This window comes from Gobius niger (assembly GCF_951799975.1).
Source record: "Gobius niger genome assembly, chromosome: 9".
Lineage (NCBI taxonomy): Eukaryota > Metazoa > Chordata > Actinopteri > Gobiiformes > Gobiidae > Gobius > Gobius niger.
The window spans coordinates 9938359-9959487 of NC_136860.1; the positions used below are offsets into that span (position 1 = coordinate 9938359).

Genomic DNA, 21129 nt, shown 5'->3' on the forward strand with positions numbered 1-21129 from the left:
CTCTGCAAAGGGGAAGGAACCTGTTTAAAGTAATGTCTCAAATAAATGTTAAGTTTGTTAAAATAAATTCAACAGGTATTTTTTTTTTCCGTCTTGAAAATTACGACTTAGACGGTTCCAGCTCAGTAAACTCTTATGTAAAAAAACGGTTTATGCTACAATGTTATTTGAACGTTTCTCCAAACTAGATATAATTCCAAACATGCAACATAACGTTATGTTGAAAGCTCTGACCAAAAGTAACGTTCACGTCACGGATGCAGTGGTTTTGTGAGTTTTATCATTAGCTGCTCCTCCACCGGGGCCGCCATTACTGTCTTCATCTCGTATCCGAACTCGTGGCAGTCTGGTCGTCTCTTTACGAGTTGTAATTACCAGTTTGAGCAGCGTTAACAGGAATTTCTCCAAGTGGGAGGTGGGAAATTTACCAGTTGCCAGGAAGTGACCATTAATGTCACTTCCTATCACTAACTTAAAAATTCTAATAAAAAATATTTTTCTTACCAACATTTCTTCATTCATGTTCTGCTAAACACATTAAAACCTCAATGCATGACGTGAACACTTCTGTCAACACGTAAGAGTGACAGCCATGTTTGTGCTGATCTATGCAGAAATCCCACACATGAATTGGAGGACTATTATGGGGTCAAATGTAACATTTAGTTTAGATTTTTGCGTTTACATGTCAGGGTTGCGCATTATCCCCAAACACACAAGAAGCTTCCAATGTCATTTTCACATGCATGATCTGCAGGTTCGGGTTCTGTACATGTTATTTCAAGTTGAAGAATGGGATGTACCAAACCAAAGTCACTCCAAAGTTTTGTTCTTGTTTTTATAAGCCAGAAAAAAGTCTCCTTTAAATAGAGCTAAAACCACAATCACAGTAGGACCCAACAGAGGAGACGTGGATGAATAAATGAACACTCTCTCTTTTTTCCTCCATGATCCTCGATGTCACTTTTCCGCCACATCCTTCTTTTTTGTAAATAGACATCGAATAAGCGTTTGAGTAAATCCAAGAGGCGCTAAGTGCTCCCGTGGTTTCAGTCGGGGTACAGCAGGAAGCCGGAGAAGGTGCTGTACTTGTTGTTGTTGCCCCCGTGCGCCTTGCCGCCGTCCAGCTTAATGTAGATCTCGTCGCCGGAGTCCAGGTGGAGGACCACGCTGTTGCTGGCGTAGTCGTAGTTCTGGTCCGCGTCCTGCGCTATGGCACTGGCTCGCACCTGGGGTAAAAGTCAGAGGCAGAACGGTTGTTTTATTGTAAGGGTTGTTAGCAAGACAGCATAGGGGGAATGGAGACCGGGGCTATTTTTTTTGCCCATCAACAGAAAATCCCACAAGAGTCAGACTTATATTAAAAGAAAGCTTTAACCCCTGACTTGAAGTAGACTTGCTTTATTTTTTTCTGCCATGTTGCAATAAATCGTTATTAACCGTCATATACAAGAAATGTGTGGGGCTTGGGGTTGGTTGTCACTATTGTGGCCTTTGTTCTGCCCAATCCCGTCAGACCTTGGAAGCTAAGCAGGGAAGGGCCTGGCAGGACTTCGATGGGAGACCGTTTGGTAACACCAGGAAGCCTAGCGAATGTAGTGAGTGAGTGAGTGGTTGGTGATGGTCGGAGGGGTCGATGGCGCAGACTGGTTGCCTCGCTTCTGTCAGTCTACCCCAGGACAGCTGTGGCTACAATAGTAGCTTACCACCACCGAGTATGGAGTGAATGAATAGTGCAATGTAAAGCGTCTTTGAGTGACCAGAAAAGCGATATATATATAAAACCGATGCGTTATTATTATTGTTTTTAATGGCGTTTTTGATGTTAACATGTAATGATAAAAAAACCTTTGTAACTTTTTTGCTTTTGAGATAAAGACATAATTAGTTTTAAAGTAGTGAAAATCGTAATGTGTTCATAACGCTCATTCCAACTAACTGTTTTACAAAATGCTCTATAATGAGGTGTCAAATGGCCTAGACATATGAAAAGGTCATTTTAAAATAAAGTAATCATAAAACATATTAAACAAAAGAATACATCTCTCGCCATTTATACACCGTGTGACAACCAACCCCTCAGTCCGTGTGACAACTTTACGAACAATGTAAGCTAACTAACCAACGGCTTTAGCATGTTCGCTCTAAAACAGGTCAAATCAAGGCTAGGTCTTTCGGATCAGTGTCTTTGGTTTCTGGCACTAGCAAAAGGAAAACTCTTAGTACAAAAATAACCCAGACATAAAAATTTGGGAAAAGACATAAAAACAATCTTGTCATGTTTTCAGTCCAAATGAGAATTATTGGAGGAGAACTACAATACCAATACACATTATATATCAGTATCAGCATACAGCACCCTCTCGTGTGGTTATAAAGAGCAATGTGACTGTGAGACAAATAACCCCGGTCTCCCCTAAATGGTACAGGCTTAGCCATGTTTCCAGGTCTTTCGGTTCAGTTCTGGAGTTTACAGTTTCATTACCATGAAATTAAAAATGTGCCCTGTTCCCCTGTTATTGCACTTTTATTAACTCTACTTTGTCCATCCATGAAACTGGGCTGTATGAAGTTAGCTCAGTCATACTCCCCGATCACTTTATCGTCTGAACTGACCGTCGTAGGAAAATGCATATGCACTACGACAAGCAAAAATAATACCATTTTAAATAAAAAATAAAAAACAAAAGTTGATGAAAGGTAATCTAACATTTTTGAGAGTTTTGGAAAATGAAGTCAGACTGATAAATTATTACATTATTGGCTGAATTGATTACATCTGTGAACGATTTTCATCTCATCAGGCCAATAATGTAATGACCTACTAATGTAATGACTTATTCCATTATCGTTTGGTAAATCATTATTATGGTAATTAAAGTAGAAGTAAAAAATCTTCATATTTGCGCATCATTAACCTTTAGTGTGACCCAGCAGCTGTATGTGTGGTTAACATGGCGCCTTTACTTTCCATCACATTCTCAAATCCGCATATTAACCGCAATCTGACCAATTAACAATTCCAGCAAAAACAACAATTCAAAGAGCATTTGACCAAAAATAATAATATTATTGTTTTCTTTTCTCTTTGAATTGTTGTGTTTAAAAAGCTGTGATTCCAAAGCACAGTGCGCTGAAACGTTTAGTTGATTTGTTTTGGAGAACAAAGCAGTTACAGTGTTCGAGAGAAAAAACATGACATTTCGAGGAGTAAGTGAAAACTGAGTTTTGGTCCAAAGCACCAAAAAAATGTCTTTGGTTTTTGTTTTGCTGCTTCTCTCTGTGTCTGATCCGTTAAATCTTTCCCATGAAGGGTGACCATGGTCAGAAAACCAATGGATGTAATCTAAACACGGGGAAAAACTAACCTGTATTTAGCGTGAAAGTAAGTCATAATTTTCCATAATTCCCAAATATTTCTATACACTAAAAAAATATCAAATATAAGCAGTTCTATATCCTCTTTTCTTTTAGTTTATAGACTTCTATACTGGGCAGGAAGTACGTTTAAGTTTGAACTTCAAGATGATTCATTATTGACCAGTTCATTTAAGGACATGTAAGAACCAAACAGGCGGATGGTTTTGTGTCGTGTTATATCTGTCATTTTTATTCATCTTTACACTCTCACTACAGCAAATGTTCAATCTGTATTTGCCTATTTATATGTTGGGCTGAATCTCTGAATAATCCTCTGGAACATTCTGGATATAAATGAACACCAAAATTAGAATACAATAAACCATGTTCTGCGCGTAATGAACCTGGCTGCTGCTGCTGCGCCTGTGAAACACTCCGTGCGTAATTGCGCCGTTACGCACGCATGTATGCTGGCACGTTGAAACGGCTTCATTCTGTCCGGGTTTTTTTCCGGTGAAATGAAGACCCTGTAACCCGTTGGTCACGTACCTGTCCGTTCTTGCAGAGGTCCGCCCACATGCTCGTGCCATCCCCTCCGCGCATCAGCACGTGGTAGGTGAAGTAGTAAATCCCGGACACCTGGCACGTGAACTTGCCGGTGGTGGCGTCGTAGTGGTTGCCCAGGTTCGTAACCACGTCGTCGAAGCGCAGCACCTCGTAGCCCTCGTGCGGGTTCTTCAGACCCACGTAGAAGGCGATCTTCGCAGCTCCGATAGCGGCCGTCTCCACGTGGTTCCCGCTGTGGTTTGTGGCGCCGGTGTCTGTGCCGTGGTTTGCGCGTCCTGCGATCCCCGGCGGGCCCCTGGGTCCCGGTGGCCCCGGCTCTCCTGGGGGTCCACGCGGCCCCGGTTTACCCGGACGCCCCGGTTCTCCTCTGGGCGCGTGCGCAGCCGCGGGGCTCGGGAGCGCGCTGAGCTCCTGCGCCTCGAGCGCCGTGGCGCTGGGTCTGGGGCTGTACGGGTCACAGATCATGCGGCACGTGCCCATCATCTCGTAGTGCGCGTCCGCACGCGAGGTCTGCACGAGCAGCGGGATGGCGATGAGCAACGCCAGCACCATGACGACGCACACCGCCGCAGCCACGAGCCGCTTCCTCTGCACCGAGCGGGACCCGAACACACACAGCAAGTCCGCCTGGCGTGGCGACCCAATGGTGGCGGGGACACCCGACCTGGGAGCAGCCAGACCGGGGACTGGAGCAGAGCGCAGGGGCAGGAGGCAGCGCGTGAGTGGCACCGGCCACGACTGCTGGTGCGTTTTATCCAAAGCGAGCGCACAGAGAGGAGAGAGGGGAGAGAAAGAGAGAGAAAGAGAGAGGGGTGATAGAGAGACAAAAAGAGAAGGAGAGAGAAACAGAGAGAGAGGGTGACACAGAGGGAGGGGGGAGAGAGACTTGTCCCAAACACACTTGGATCATATCAGTCCCCAGACACAGGCTACGTTTTCTGCACGATTATGACCCTACTCTGCGTAAACGCATCGTCTGTCTGACGCGTTTTGACATGGATTTCATTGAAGATGAATTGGAGCCACACTGTTAATAAATATACAATATTTCTATTTCACATCATACTTCATAAATGTACATTGATTTGACAGGCAACATGTTGTTCCCACTGTGTTGTTGTTGTAGGAGTAAGAGAATAAAGTTTGTAGAGACTCCATCATTCTCGTCTCATTCATCCTTCACAATAAACTGCTAATTCCTGCTCGATATGGCCTGTGACCAGTTCAGGACTAACGCAGTGAGGAGTTTTTCTGTGTTTGTTCCTGCAGTCATCCCAGTGTCAGCCCTATGTTCCCCGATACCCATGTTCCCCCACTTCTAAATCTAAATCTGATACTGTATTAATCTCTGTAGAGAAATTAGTTCTCTGCATTTGACCCATCCTCAGTGTCGCATGGGGCGACCTGTAGGAGCAGTGAGCTGCCAGCATGGGCCGGCGCTCGGGGACCCATCTCCATGATGTGGGGCCAGGCTGGTGGTCAGAAACACCTGGCTGGAGGATTAACCTATTGCACATGTTTTTTTTTTTAATAACCTCTAACCTACGCAGACACCGCAGGCTCCAGCCCAATCCTTAAAGGGTTATCCCCTTAAGGTTAGTGGCTCGGGCAGGGTCAGGGTTAAGCTGATTCATATGTGTACGACATTTCACTCTCATGACTTGTGATTGGTTGATGTACCAAAAAAAAAAAAAATGGACCCGGGGAACAGAGGATTTGGGCACATAGGTACGCACCCGTGATCCCAGTCTTTCCCATGAGCTGTGGCTGATGCTGCTGATCCTCTGAAGTTCAGCGATGGGCTTCATAAATACAGTTACTGCCATGTCATGAAGCTACATAAGCCCCAACTGACCAACATTTTCCACATTTGAAGATTTCTTCAGAAAGATATTACCATTTCAACAACACGTTTTGACAAATAACCTGCTTATTCAAAAGCATATGTGACAGAGTGGAAGGTCTTAACTTAACACAGTACCACATTAAAAAAAAGGACCACAGGTTCGTTCATTGAAGAGGCAAGTCGTTCCAATAATTTTATCCAATTTATTTTCAGGTTTATAAATTAAATTAGGTTTCAATCTTCAGTTCCAGTTCGGGGGGGGGTCAGAGGTCGAACGCAGGTAGACTGTGCCCTTTTATATGGGGCCCCCAGCTGACGGGCGGAGTAATACCGCAGACGGCTCCTACTATTACACATACACTTGTGATCAAACCTTGTTGCAGATATTATGTAATCAATTTAATCAAAGCATAAGTTTAAGGTGAGACGGTGCAGGTGAAAATGGATGAAGTTAAATAAAAAAATATCAATTTGAAACTTTAGCTATAGATTACTGACTTAAATATGAGGGGAAAATGCATTAAAGAGGGGGTATTATGCTTTTTTTCGATCACATAGCACCAGTCTATAGCACACTACAATGATGACCAAACCTTCTGTTGGTCTGTAAATGCAGTAAATTAGAATAACTGCCTTGTATAAAATTGCTCTCTCAAAATGGCTGTAGTGAATGTCTTGAAATAGGCCTCTGTCTCTTTAAGAACCTCTGACCCTTTCCGATACGCCCCCTCCACACGCTGTCTGTGGCATCAGTGGGGAGGGGGTTCTGCTGAGGAGCAGTGGTTGGTTACTCGGCTGGTGACGAAAGCTCGGAGGCGTCTCCAGGAGGTGGGGGCGTTCCTAGGAGGACTCAGGCAAACCTATCCCTAAAATGGCCGCCATCAGAGTTTTTACAGATTACTCAAAAATACGTGAATGTGCCAAGGCAACACTTCAGACATGTTTTTAATGAGGGAGTGACATAATAACATAATGTAAAGCTTGAAAAAGTCGATTTTGCATAATACCCCCCCTTTAAAGCAGTACTAAGTAACTCTTCCCCCTAGAGGCCATAAGCGCAACTGCAGGTGTAGTAGCAAGTTACGATTTTTTAACTTATTAATTGTCTTGTAGAGTAAATACTACGCTGAAGGGAGAGAGGGTTACTGTGCATTCAATTATACAATGGAAATATTTTTTTTCACTCAAACTTGGCTGTAAATACTGTTTAAAGTGACGTTAGCCCGCAGTTAGCTTTGCCCGTTAGCATGTTAGCTTCTTCTTCGTGATTCCATTAGTGTGTATTGCTTTCTCCGGACCGGTGTCAGTCAAGTTGCAAACATGGTTTTCTGGCCAGAGACACCAGGGGGAGATGAAAGACCCTCCAATCATCCCATAAACACTTGTATTACCCCCACAGGGACTACGGAAAGGATTTATTAAGGTAAACACATTACTTAGCACTGCTTTAAAAAAAATTATGATGGCAGAAAATTGGCATTTTCTTTTCATAATTTCCTGTCTTGTTTTGCTTTAATTTACACAGACCTGTAGTAAATGATGTACTATTAACTTTTTAAATTTTACATTTTGGGGAAAAAGTTACAACTTAACTGACAGCGCCATGACATTGGCTTAACCGATCTAAAACCTGTGTTATGATGTCAAGGCTGTTATTTCATTCCAGCTTAAGTGTCAGACCTCCTTCTCATTTTCTCGGGGGTGTAAGAGGAAGCCCGCCCCCCCCGCCGCGCCCAGCCTCTCCCCGATGGGTGTTAATGACTCCCAGCGGCTGATTAACATCCCTCCCAGCCCAACCGCTCCGTCCTCCCCGCAGACTGAGCCCAGCAGGAGGCGCCGCTGAATCACACGCATCATGTTTGCGGCAAGACGAATGAGCTTACAGGAACAACGGGCGCCGCCGACACTTTCACGGGCAATTTAGGACTCCATCATTACTTTGTGTTGAGCGCGACGACTTTCAGCGAATCCGTGAACTCTGGGAGAGACACCGGCAAATGAGTCAGAGTGATGGGATTGGTGGCTCTCTCCTGGGAGCCATGAATCCCATCTTAAAGAGGCGTTCAAAAGGCCCTCCTATGAACCTCCTTGTCTCTTGACTAATATCTCATTCCCATTGTCCTTTGTTCTTTATCTGTTCGTTGAAACATTCTTAAGAGCAGGTAAAAACTAGCTGACTTTCAATATGAAGATTTACTGGTTTAATCTTGGTCAAAGCTATCCCTTGTGATATTGGCACGATTTTTGGGCGTGTGATCCTAACGGTCCAGTCCAGTGCTGAGCATTCGCCTCGTGAGCGTACGTAGAAAGCGGCATGTTGCCTGTGGCATTATTAGGGATGGCGATACCACATTTTTTGGAATCAATACTATACCGATACTTTTGGGGTCTTTTTTGTCGATACCGATACTGGTCATTTCATATGGGTGAATGTATTTCAATCAATATCCATTTCTTAAACTGGTTGTTTTATACAATTAATTGGTCAATTAAAATTATATTACTTTAACTGGTTAATTAAACAATGTTAATGTGAAATTAAATACATAAACAACATTTAAAATTAATACTTAAATGACAAACAGAACCTAAACCAGAATGATAGGACTGGTTCAGTTCAATTCTTTGCTGTTTTGGCTCAGAACAAAGAAATAAATCATCCTTTTGTGTTGATAATTGCTGCCCCGCCTTCCTTTTTACATATGCAAATTAGTATCAATACTTTTTGCCCAATATCGATACTTAAAAAGTAGCCGTTTGGTATCGATATATTGATACTCTGGTATCGATCCGCCCATCCCTAGTCATTATCTCTATCGGTTATGTGTGCAGGCCATAAACAAAATGTTGAAAGTTCACCAGGTTGTGTCCTGTTCAAGGCTATTCCCGGGGTCAGCCCTACGTTGCCGGTACCAATGTTCCCCGGTACATAGGTACTTCTGTTTATTAAAGCGATATTTCAGGATTTTTGACATAGGGCCTCATTTCCTAGTTATTCAGAGTGTTGCTGATTTCTGGAGATTTTTTTTTTTGTAATTAATAATAATAATAATAATAATACCTTTAATTTGTAAAGCACTTTCCATGGAAATCTCAAAGTGCTACAGCACAAGTAAAAACTGACAATAATAAAAGCACACAAAAGTTGAAGTTAAAAATGTTAGTAAGGGAACAGAAAAGTCTTAAGTTTTCTTTTAAAAGTCTCCAGAGACTGTGGGGCCCTCAGGTCTAGTTGTCGGGCGTTCCACAGTTTAGGAGCAGCCGCCTGGAACGCTCTGTCACCAATTGTCCGGAGTTTTGTTCTGGGGACGGAGAGAAGGTTGGTGTCTGTGGACCTGAGTGTTCTGGTTATGGTTGAGGAGTTCAGTGAGATAGTCCGGGGCGTGTCCATGGATGCAATTCATGCTGTTCTTATATTTGTCGAGTTTCGTGGTGCTAGGCTAGTGCAAGGCTAGCGCATTTCTATGGTATCAGCTGGCCTGCATTAAAAACAGTGTGACCCGCTCCACAGTGCACCTGAGGCAAATCACTTATAACACCAAACTAACCATATAAATGTTTGTATAATGTGAATAATATGAATAATAATATGAATATGAATCATTTTTGGAATATTACTGACCTTGCATCACATGAATGATTGCATTTTGAGGGACTATTTTCTCGCAGATCACTCCGCCGCTGCGTAGCTTATAAAACCACGAAGCTGATGCTGCTCAAATATAAGTTATTTTAAATGCAAAATGGTTAAAATGATTCTATCGACACAGACATTTATATAGTTAGTCTGGTGTTATAAGTGATTTGCCTCAGGTGCTCTGTGGAGCGGGTCAGACTGTTAAAAATGCGCTGGCCTTGCACTAGCCTAGCACCACGAAACTCTTCAAATACAAGAACTGCATGAATTAAAAAAAATATCTCCAGGAATCAACAACATTCAGGATAACTAGGAAATGAGGCCCTGTGTCAAAAATCCTGTTCAGGGTTAAGCTGATTGATACATGTATCATATATATCATACATATACTAGATTCATGACGTTTCACTCAAAAATTGCGATTAGCTGATGTGCCAACTCAACTATGAAAAAAATTGCACCCGGGGGAACATAGGTATGTACCCATTCCCAGCGCAGATCACCCGCAGTCCCCTTGATACCGGTCTCTTGCCCATGTGATCACTGTTACAACTTGTAAATCCTAAATGGTTTTCACACTGTTAAGTTGACCTAAAGGGGTTCTCAACCTGAGAGCGGCAGTTTTGGGTCAGTGTGAATCCAACCGCAACACTTTGGGCCACTCTAAGTAAGTAAGTGCTTTATTGTCATTGTGCTATTGTGCAATGAAATTGCGTTCATGTGTTGGGTTAGTCCTGAGCCGCTGTGACTGAGCGCGCCGCCATTGTGCGCCAACCTGACCAGCATGTTTTTGGAGGTAGAGGGGTGGCTGGCTGCCTTCAGTGCTCCTCTGATCCTCTGAACGGTGCCAGGGTAGCCAGGTCTGGGCAGCCAAACCCACCCAAAAATATCTGAAAAAATGCTGAAAACCTGCGGACATACATTGTTTATGTGCTCCTGTAATGATGAAACCGCCCCATCTCCCTCCCGTATTGAAAAAGCAGCTCACAGAGCCTTGGATTTAAAATTTTGTCATTCAAAAGAGTTATTTTGATCAAAAATATGATAGAAATAGCCAATTTTACTTTGAAAACCGCAAGGCAAAGAACAAGGCAAAAAAAAAAAAACTCTGGGTTTGTCCCTGTTTCAGAGTGTGCTGTCTTGCACTGGTCAGCACCTTTTTTATCCAAAAAATATTTTAATTAGCATATACATATATACATATAAAAATAAAGAAATAAAAAAACTCTTCCTCACCCTCCGCGGGCGGTCTCTTTTTCCTCCAAGCTCGGATCCTCTACCAGAGGCCTGGGAGCTTCAGGGTTCTGCGCAGTATCTTTGCTGTTCCTAGAACTGCACTTTTCATGAGACACGCCTCAGTCCAGAAAAGTACACATATATATGTCTCAAATGTCTTAAAGGGACTATACAGAGTTTAAAAATGGTAAATCATTTCCTCCTCCTAAATGTTCCAACAATGTCCTAAGGTGTAGAATGAGCTCAGACCCGTTCACCACAACTGCCTCTAAAATCCTGCGCTCAAAAAGGTGTCACTTCGGGTCCGAATTGCCGGCATGCACGGGCTTAATATAGAAGGTGCAGTTACACGTATGACCTGAGGTGGCAGTAGTGAGTATAAAATGGCTAACTTGCATCTAGCCCCTTTAAGTTGTTTGTTTACTTTTATAAAACCTGGGTCCTTCATGGCTAGTATGGATGACCGCTGCGTAACATCGGTGACTACAAGATGCAAGAGAAATTATTTGAACTTTTATTCACATGTGCCCTCATTTTATCTAAATCTACCCCTATAGGTAACACTGAGGGTTTTTTATTTATATCAGTGCTTAAACAGTATAACCAGTCATTTTGATCATTTATTATAGACAACCAGGCATCAAAGCTCGCTGTCTCGAAGGAAAGTAGTTACTCCATTTCCTCCTGCACCAGTTGTACCTTAACTTTAGATCGGTACCATCCTGGTGCTTTCCAGCGATACAGCCTCGTATCACACTGATATTGAGCAGAAGGAGAAAATCACCCCACGCGTTCAAGGCTATTGCTTTCAGCCAGGTGTAATTTAGCTCATTGTGCATTTTTCCCAAATCGGATAAATGACAAAATGACAAATAGCCTCATAGATTGTGTATGAATATATGCAGTAGGCCTATAGGTAGCGCCGTTGCAATGCACGCTAGCCAATATAAAACATCCATAAGCAGAAAGAGGTTAAGTTTGTTTTATAATGAATACTTTTAACTTGAGCGGGTCTCTGCACTTTCTTCTCCACCGCACCCTGATTTAAAGGCATGTTTTACAGCGACCTCTTCGTAGACGAGCCATATCATTGTGGTTTAATGACTAAGAAGCGTGTTGTCTTTTGTTTGATCATTCCTAAACTAATTGGGACATGCGTCTGTTTCTTGTCCTACCTCCTGTTTCAGACGAGCAAGGTTTAGCATCAGCCCCTCATCAAGCAGAGGACCCACAGGTAAAACACATAGGCCCTTACCTGTATCCACCCTCCTCCCTCTGTCCCATCTGGCTGAAACAGACCGAGCAGCCAGGATTAGCTCCTTCACAGCGAGCCACCATTGATGCCGATTTAACAGGTGTGAGTAACCAAAAGTTCAGTTCCATGATTTTTTTTTAGAAGTATCAACACAGAAGGAATATCTAGCGGTAGAAAGTTTAACATCATTAGGCACCAGGCTTTACAGTTGCCTTAAACGTGTGTAAAGAGCAATGCTTTCTAATGGAAAACTAGCTCTTTCCGCTGCCGTGATATGGAGGTAATGCCACAATGGTGGTCAATGCAGGACCTGTGGACATCTGTGAACATCGGTTAACGCAGAGCAAGAACTAGGCCTACTTCCTGGTCCTAAATCGCAAATTTCACCCCTTCCGTCCCTCTGTTATACATTTTAACAACTCAGAATGCAATGCAGTGGATTCAACTACTGTTCCAGAGATACATTGTTAAAGGAACAGGCCACCGTTTTTACATTCTGAGATATGTTCTTACCTGAGCGAGTTCTTTAGGACCTGTCTGGTCTTTGTGCGTGCGCTCAGTCACGCGCAAAGACCAAAGATGTTGTTAGCATTCAGCCTCTCCCAGTATATTCCTATGGCTCCAAATGGGGTGAAGTTAGAAGCGACCAAGCTCTTCCACGGGCACAAAGACCAGACAGGTACGTATCAACTCGTCTAAGCTCAGGCAAGAACATATCTCAGAATGGAACAACGGTGGACTGTTCCTTTAAAGCGAGTATCGTGAAAAAGCTGTTGCTAAGCTAGCTTTGTTGTGCTAGTCATTGCTAATCATCACAGATCACCAACTCAAGTGTGCATTCTCCCTCATCTAATCATAGCGTAGCTGCGCACTGCGCCTCTGGAGTCTAGACTATTGTCATTGTAAATAAACAAAGCAGTAATGAGACCCGGTAAGCTTTTATTATTGGCAGTGGAAACGCCCAATTTGCAAGTGAGGAAAAACACTGTGAGTCGGACTTATGATTTCGCTGTGACAATGAAAGGGTGTGTGTGTGTGTTCTCTTGGGTGTGGGGGGGGGGGGGGGGGGGGTGTCTGAAAGCCACAGGTCCAAGTGCTGACACCTGAAAGAACCTCCGAAGCATTTCTTTGACATGAAAAACAGTCTTGTATCCAATGAAGATGACTTAAAGAAGTTCAGACGCCTGGACAAAATGTAGTGTCCTCTGGAGCCTATGTACAAAAGGTTTAGTGAGAGAAAAGAGAGACACAAGGTTCCAGGTGACACAATTAAACTAAAACCACCTTTATGTATTATTTGCATCCAATTCATTGTTTGCTCTTGTGTCTGTGCCGGTACTTTTGCGCTCCAGCACTCTTCAAAGCCGCCGCTGAGCCTCCCCCCAACTGGTGACGGCCCAAACTTGCGAAGACGTCCCGATAGAGAGATGAAAGCTCAGCGTAAATGCCGTCTCTGTAGATAATCACTTCCCGATCTCGTGTACTATCGGCGCCCGCAAGCCCGAGGACCTTTCTGCTGATCAGATCTGTGCCGTTTTTTTTCCCCCTCCACAGTTGCTCCTGCTGCCTTCGCCTTCGGGACCCTCTCTACAACGTGTCACATCGCATCGCCGTCACGCTCCGACCATATTTACACCGCGAGTGCCGACGGACAACACACGCACTCTTTATTCTCATCGATGATTATGTAAAAACCCAAGGGCAGCACTGTTTTTTTTTTTTCGTATCATAGGATCAACTGCAAATTGGTTTAGTGCTAATGTAAGTAATTGGGAAAGCGATCGCAGATTGGGATGATCAAACATGAGGACACCGGATTTGCAGGTGGTAAAAACTGATTTAGAGCCAAACAAAGGCCTTCTCCAATATTATGGGCTTCTATTTATGTCAAAAACCTGCTGAACCTCTTATCCCGCCTTAACCGAGTGCATTTTCTCCAGTTCGGCTTGACCCAAATCTAAAAGCGTCTCTTACAGCCTTACACCTTTCATTAAAAAGTACATAAGTTGATATCTGTGCGTATTTGACCTTGTAGTGGCCCTGCAGCTGTACGAGGGGTCCGCATGGCGCCTTTGCTTTTGATCACTGTGGTCTCTACAACGCTCCAGGATCAACACTTTTGTAGGTTTTCAGGGTCCGTCAGCAGGGAAAACCTTCCAAACAAATTGATCCTGGAGTGTCCTAGAGGCCACTGTGATGGAAAGTAAAGGCGCCATGAGGACCACTCATACAGTCGCTGGGTCACAAGGTCAAATACGCATACATATCGTACCTTTAAGGCGAGACACAACAGGTGAAAACAGAATTTTTTCATACATTGGTGCAAGTGTTTGTATTCCACTTGTCATGGACACTGGTGTCCATGACAGGGGCAGCGCCCTCTTGTGGTGACAATCTAATAAGTATCAGGGATGAAGTGTGCTCGGCTCCATTTTGACTGAGCAAGGTGAGGTAAGGTCATGATTGTTGGAGTGTCTGCTAAAGTTACATTTTTATGTTTATTTTTCATTTGTATGACTGGTATGCTTGTAGACTTAATAAGGACCATTTTTAGGTATATAATTTGTAACTTTTTATTTCATTACATATTATATCATATAGAAGAGCTGCTCGCTCGTTGGTGTCCCATGTCCAAGGCAGACCAGCTGTTTCATGTGTTGCACAGCGATCACTAAAGAACTTTTCGAAACAACCCCGTCTTCTGGCCGTCAGCCCCCTCCCACTACAAAACACAATGCAGAGTCAACCACGCTACAGAGGCAAGGTGAGTGAAGTGTCTTGCCCAAGGACACAACAACAGTCTGCCCCTGATTCAAACAGCCGATCCTCCAATCACAAGACGACCCGCTCACGCCACCGTCACCTCAATGTTGAGATTTTTGGCTAGTTTTCTCCTTTGACAGCTTAGTTGAAAATATACATTTTATGATTGTTGGCTCGGTCTTTGAATTTTGTCAGGATAAGCGTGTTCCCCACGTGCTTCCTCCACTTATCCATTTACAAATTGGAAGTGCAAACAGAACAGACGATCTTATGTGGACTGTTGTGCTCCATGGTCTCAGCGTGTGTCACTTCTTGTAAAGGTAACTACCACCTTTTTCTCAATGCAAACCACATTTGTTCAGTTGTGTGGTTGCTGCCATGCTGCCCAGCTTCAGGCTGCTCGCCCAGCGCTGTGCTCTCCGTGTCCACAGGGCAGCCTGTTGCTGAGCACCCTCTCCATCGGCTTCCAATGCATCGTGACATGTTGATGTTTTGACACCCTATTCATATGTGTTAAATCACATTACAGATGTAACAAATGATGGGAAAATTATATTATATGTATTATGCATGTATGTATGTATGTATGTATGACCGCAGCAGGAGCTTGGTTTGCATTGCCGGCAGTAAGTCAGACCTGTTCCCGGTGCGTGTTGGTCTCCGCCAGGCCTGCCCTTTGTCACCGGTTCTGTTCATTACCTTTATGGACAGAATTTCTAGGCGCAGCCAGGGGCCGGAGGGTGTCCTGTTTGGGAGGCTCCGGATCTGATGTTGTTCTGTTGGTTTTTCGGCAGGTCAGGACCTTCAGCGCGCTCTGGGGCAGTTTGTAGCCGAGTGTGTAGCGGCTGGGATGAGGATCGGCACCTCCGGGTCTGAGGCCATGGTTCTCCACCAGAAAAAGGTGGCTTCCCCTCTACAGGTCGGTGGGGGGTCCTTGCCTCAAGTGGAGGAGTTCAAGTATCTCGGGTTCTTGTTCACGAGTGAGAGACGGATGGAGCGTGACATCGACAGACGGATCGGTGCGGCGTCAGCAGTGATGCGGTCGCTGTATCGGTCTGTCGTGGTGAAGAGGGAGCTGAGTCGGGGCGAAGCTCTTGATTTACCGATCGATCTACGTTCCCACCCTCACCTATGGTCATGAGATTTGGGTAATGACTGAAAGGATAGGATCGCGAATACAAGCGGCCGAAATGAGTTTCCTTCGCTGGGTGCACCTTTTGAGATCGGGTGAGGGGCTCAGTTGCCCGAGAGGAGCTTGGAGTGGAGTCGCTGCTCCTTCATGTTGAGGGGGGCCAGCTGACGTGGCTGGGGCATCTGTTTTGGATGCCTCCTTGTCGCCTACTGCGGGAGGTGTTCCGGGCATGTCCTGTAGGGCGGAGGCCTTGTGGAAGGCCCAGGACACGCTGGTGGGACTATGTCTCCGAGCTGGCCTGGTGTCGCCTCGGGGTCCCCCCAGAACAGCTGGAGGAGGTGTGTGTGGATCAGGAAGTCTGGGCATCTCTGCTGAGACTGCTGCCTCTGTGACCCGGCCCCGGATAAAGTGGAAGAAAATGGATGGATGGATATTAAACAACACACCATCCAAATGTGCAATCTCGAGGTGAGTGCTACACTATTGACGTGCCACTTTAAATCCTCACCTTTAGTGCCTTGCTGCAGGGCACTGTGGCAGTCAAGTGGCGCTGTTATCGGACCCTCCCAGAGCTGGACATGGCCTGCAGTCAAATCTAAATGCTACAGAGGTGCCTCCCGTCGCACCTCTTGTTTAAATGTCAGCCCCTCACGTCGGGACACATGGACGCACTGCTTCAGGCTCACTCCGGCTGGATCTGAACAGCTGCAAATACAAGCCCAGACATTTATTTTCAAACTCTGTAATGTTTCTCTTTTTTTGCCACCTTCTGCAATAATTACAGCATGTGGCACAGTGTTATAACCTGCAAAGCCAAGTGGATATTATAGTGCAAATGCCATTAGCACTGTAATATCCATATGGAAAGGCTCCAGTGTAAATCACTCCTGAAGAAGATTGACCATTTTTGTGGGCATTTAGCTTTTAAAAATGTCTCTGCATCCATCACTAAACCGCAATTGTTGTGGGTATGAATAAATGTTGGAAACGGTAAAAAAAAACCTCAAATCCCACAGAAGTATGTGCGATGATGCAAGTGTTTTGTGGTAGTGTTGTTCCCACACACCTGCTGGGGCACACAATCAAAGGCCCCAGTTTACTAGAAGAGAGGTAGAGAGTGCTGCACTGGATCAAAAAAGTAAAGGCGATTTAGGCTGAAGTAGAACTCTTCTTGTGAAAAAAAATTAGGAAAAACAGGTGCTCTTCAAGCTTGGAATTGGGGAGGACCACATAACAGAGGACCAAGTCCATCCATCCATCCATCCATCCATCCATCTTCTTCCACTTGTCCTTTGCCGGGTCGTGGGGGCAGCTGTTGGAGCTGCCCAAATCACATTGCACCAGCCCCTTTTGGCTCCTCCTGCAGGTGGCGGGTCCACAGAAGGACGACCTCATGGTTGTAACCGGGCCTGTTGGTCTCTCATAAGGGGCGCTCTTTGTCTGACCCATCACCTAGGACCTGTTTGCCCTGGGAGACCCTACAAGGGGCACGAAGCCCCCGGCAACATAGCTCCGAGGATCATTCGGGTGCTTAAACCCCTCCACCACGTTAAGGTGGCGGTTCCAGGAGGGGGAGGAACAAGTCATAGCTTTTAATTGGGTGTTGTGACTTCCAAAACCATGGCTTTCAGGGAGTTAGGGCTACTATGGCCAGCCTGTTTATAGTGTTTGTTCTGAGTTCTTATTGCGTATTTATATTCCAAGAGTCGTTCTTTGAGTTTCTGTTTACTGGGCGTATATAAAAAACGGCTGCATTGGCATTCGAGCCTGTAGACAACAAAGATGGTATTGCAGTTGGCATAGGACCGGCATGTACTCTACATACGTTTTAATTGAAAACGTCAACAAACGAGTCAGTGCGCATGATGTTATTACAGTGATAGCAGTTCCCACATCTGAAAGTACCATTACGTCTAATTAATAACATTCCACATGGACAATTGGTAAAGCTATTTCCTAATTGTGGAGACGGGTAGCTTTGACCGGTGCCATGCCATTGGTCTGACAACCCATTAGTCTGACGTCTCATTATTTCGAAAATGTACCATTGAGCAGAGGTGCCATGTACGACATCTCTAACCAATTGTGTTGTGGAATAGAGAGCCAAATACAACCGCTGGCTCTAACCTTAAGGTCAGTGGACACTTGCCTGAACCTAATTTTATTTTTCAACCCCTATTCCATGGGACAAGTTTCTATAACTCGGCTAACTCTTGGCCCTATATCTGATTTTGTTTTATTTATTTGATTGTTACAAATAATGAAGGAGAACGCCACTAAATTAAAAATGTTAGTTGTGGTCCAAATTCATTCTTAACTTTCCTTTACATATTCGTAGGCACATTTCACAACATACAACACTGAGCAGGCCACGGGGCTGTTGATATGGATGGGCGGCCATTTTGGATTCTCCTCCATCCCGGTTCTATAACAGACGGGTGTTCCGCTTGCCCTTCCCTTTGCTCACTCCTGTCCTCCTGATGTCCTGGTGCCGGTGCTGATCGCAGGTGTCTCATTTGTGCAGACTGGGAGGTGTTAATGAAACTGTTCTGAGGTCAGTTTGCATCTGTCGCCCCACAGCTGCTCTCCTCCTCCTCACACACAACACTTTTACATATTCCATCGAAGGCTTAGTTTCAAACAGATATTCACCGTGAGACGTACATGTTTCCCATGTCTCAATATCACGCAAAAGCAGTATGGTTGATGATGCTAAATTTTTTTTTGCTTTGTTATGATTTAAGGCTTTCCACAGGCCATCAAAAAGCAATAACAAGGAAGAAATAAAGAGATATAACTTCAATTTAAGAAAAGGTATATTGCAGGTTTTCTGTTAATCAATTAACTTGGAAATAAGACATTTAATGTGTAAAAACGATCAAATGATCTTTGGTTATCTTGTTTTGTCTTTGAATAAACTACTTGTTACAAAGTTTAAAGCATTTTATAAAACAAAAAACTCCTGTGTTAATCCATAAATCCTATTCAGTGAAAACTAATTAATGTGCCTCATTAAATAGCTCATGTATGTCAACAACATTAGATAAAGCACACACAGAACAATAAATACCTTCAGTAAGTCAATAAATCAGTTTTAGTCATTCTTACAATTGTTTCAAAATGTGAACACATTGCCCTCTAGTGTTGCAACCTGGTAAACTTTCAATTAAAGATATGGAAAGACCCAAACTATATCTAATTATTGTCAGCGCTAATGAAGATGAAGTTAGAATAGTTGTTATACAATAGTCCAGTGGTTCTCAACCTGGGGGTCGGGACCCCCATGGGGGTCGCGAGACAAATTCGGGGGATCGCCAGATCATTTAGATAAAATATACATATTTTCATTAGCATATAATCTAATGTTTTATTGTAGCATGTGTTTGCTATTCCAGAGTGCCATTATATGTTCGTAGTTCCTTGAATTTTATTTCAGCTGTTTGTTTTTTTTCTTTGTTTTTTAACAATTATGAAGGCTAGCGTTCCTATTTCTCACAGTGTGACCCAGACGGGGGGTTACAAACCCCTTTACCTGTTATAATGGGGGTCGTGGCTCCAAAAGGTTGAGAACCACTGGAATAGTCTATCGTAAATGGACCAATTAACCATGAGATTTATATGGCTGAGATTTTAACATCATCAAATAATGCTTTAAGGAACCATTTTTCCATACTGAGATGTTCACCTGAGCTTAGACCAGTTGATACGTACCTGTCTGGTCTTTGTGCCCGTGGAAGAGCGTGGTCGCTTCTAACTTCACCTGCGTTTGGAGCTATAGGAATATATTGGAATATACTTAGCCAAATGCTAACAACATCTTTGGTCTTTTTGCGTGACTTTTTGCATGCACAAAGACCAGACAGGTACGCATCAACTCGTCTAAGCTCAGGTAAGAACATATCTCAGTATGGAAAAATGGTGGCCTGTTCCTTTAAACCTAACCCAGAGACAGTGCACTCATTTGAAGGAGCCAAACACTTGCCTTCTCCTGTCATTCCCCGACACAAACTGCTGACATATTTCAGTAATGTCTACACTGTCTAGTTTTGTCTGGTGGACATGGCACACAGCTGTATTGTTAAGTCTTACTTGAGCCACAGCAGAAGACACAGGACTCACCAAAAGCAATCTCACAAAGGTTTCTACTTGAGACATTCCTCTGCGCACTGCAACCTCTTCATCACTGGACAGAAACATATCCAACTGAACCTTCAGAGTATGACTTAATACTCATACTGTTTCTGGCTATTGGTCAACAGTGTCATCCACATCCTCAGTGAGTAAAATAGCCTCTAGTTTTTCCAACACAACAAGATCAGTCTGAGTGAACCTCTCCTGAAACTGCACATCAACTGTGTCAAGCATGCAATAAAATTCAGCTCTTTGGTGTTCCTCAGCTGTCCTGTGGGAGCGTTGATCTTCACCACTATGGTAACGTTTTGGTGGCCTTCTTTGCTGAGGCATCTTGATCTCTTCTAAGCCCAGAGCGTCCACCTTTTGTATAGCCTCATCAAAAATCTCCTGAAACTTTCTGCAAGGCTGGATCTCACGCATCTCAGCAATTGTCTCAGTGCGCTTCTGTAGAGAATCTGTTTGAAATGTCTCCAAAGGACCATTTGGTTTAATATTGCTTAATGCCATGTCTTCCAAACTTGAGAGGAAAGAATCATACTTTACCTCGGACGGTCCACCGGGTAGGACACAGTGGTCTTAAAGAGATTGATGCAGTAGCAGCAAATAATGACATAACATTGTTAACCTGGTTAAAAATGTCAAACTAAAATGTACAGAGGAAAGTCTGCAGACTTTCCCTTCCTCCAGGCCTTCATCCTCAGAATCCACATTGCCCTCAACTGATGAATGAGTTCCTTTGGGAAACACAAGTTAAATTAATAATATCCTGTGGAAATAAACATTTCCACTGGTTTAAGGAGGAAGGAGGAGGTGGAGCTGACCAGTGCAGGACACCACGCTCTGAGACGGGGACAAGCCCAGGAGGCGGTATACCATTTAAGATGATCAGAGGAGACAGAGGGCAGCTACAGTTTCTCCGTCCTCCAAAGTCATGCGGGTCAGGTTGGCGAACAGTGGCAGCGCGGCTCAGCCGCAGCTGCTCAGGACCAATGCTTTATGCCCACGACACTAGAGGCCGCCATTGCTCTGCCATTGCTGTAGTACCTCCATATCTCCGCTAATGCCCCATTGAAAAGCATTGGAGTTTAGACACGTTAAAAAAACAACTTTAACGCCTGGTTTCTATTTTAGAAACACTAGACTAGGCTAGATATTCCTCCTGAGATAACGCTGGGTAAGTCACAATTTAAGAAACCAGG

General features: G+C 44.1%; 1 protein-coding gene across 1 annotated transcript; it reads right to left on the reverse strand.

Annotated features, from left to right (window-relative positions):
- Positions 1–541: 541 nt before the first annotated feature.
- c1ql2 (complement component 1, q subcomponent-like 2) lies at positions 542–4634 on the reverse strand. The gene is made up of 2 exons (XM_079563001.1): positions 3910–4634; positions 542–1229 (listed from the first exon to the last, which is right to left on the reverse strand). Exons 1-2 carry the CDS (start codon positions 4477–4479, stop codon positions 1050–1052), a joined length of 750 nt encoding a protein of 249 aa, XP_079419127.1. The 5' UTR covers positions 4480–4634; the 3' UTR covers positions 542–1049.
- Between the last annotated feature and the right edge of the window lie 16495 nt (positions 4635–21129).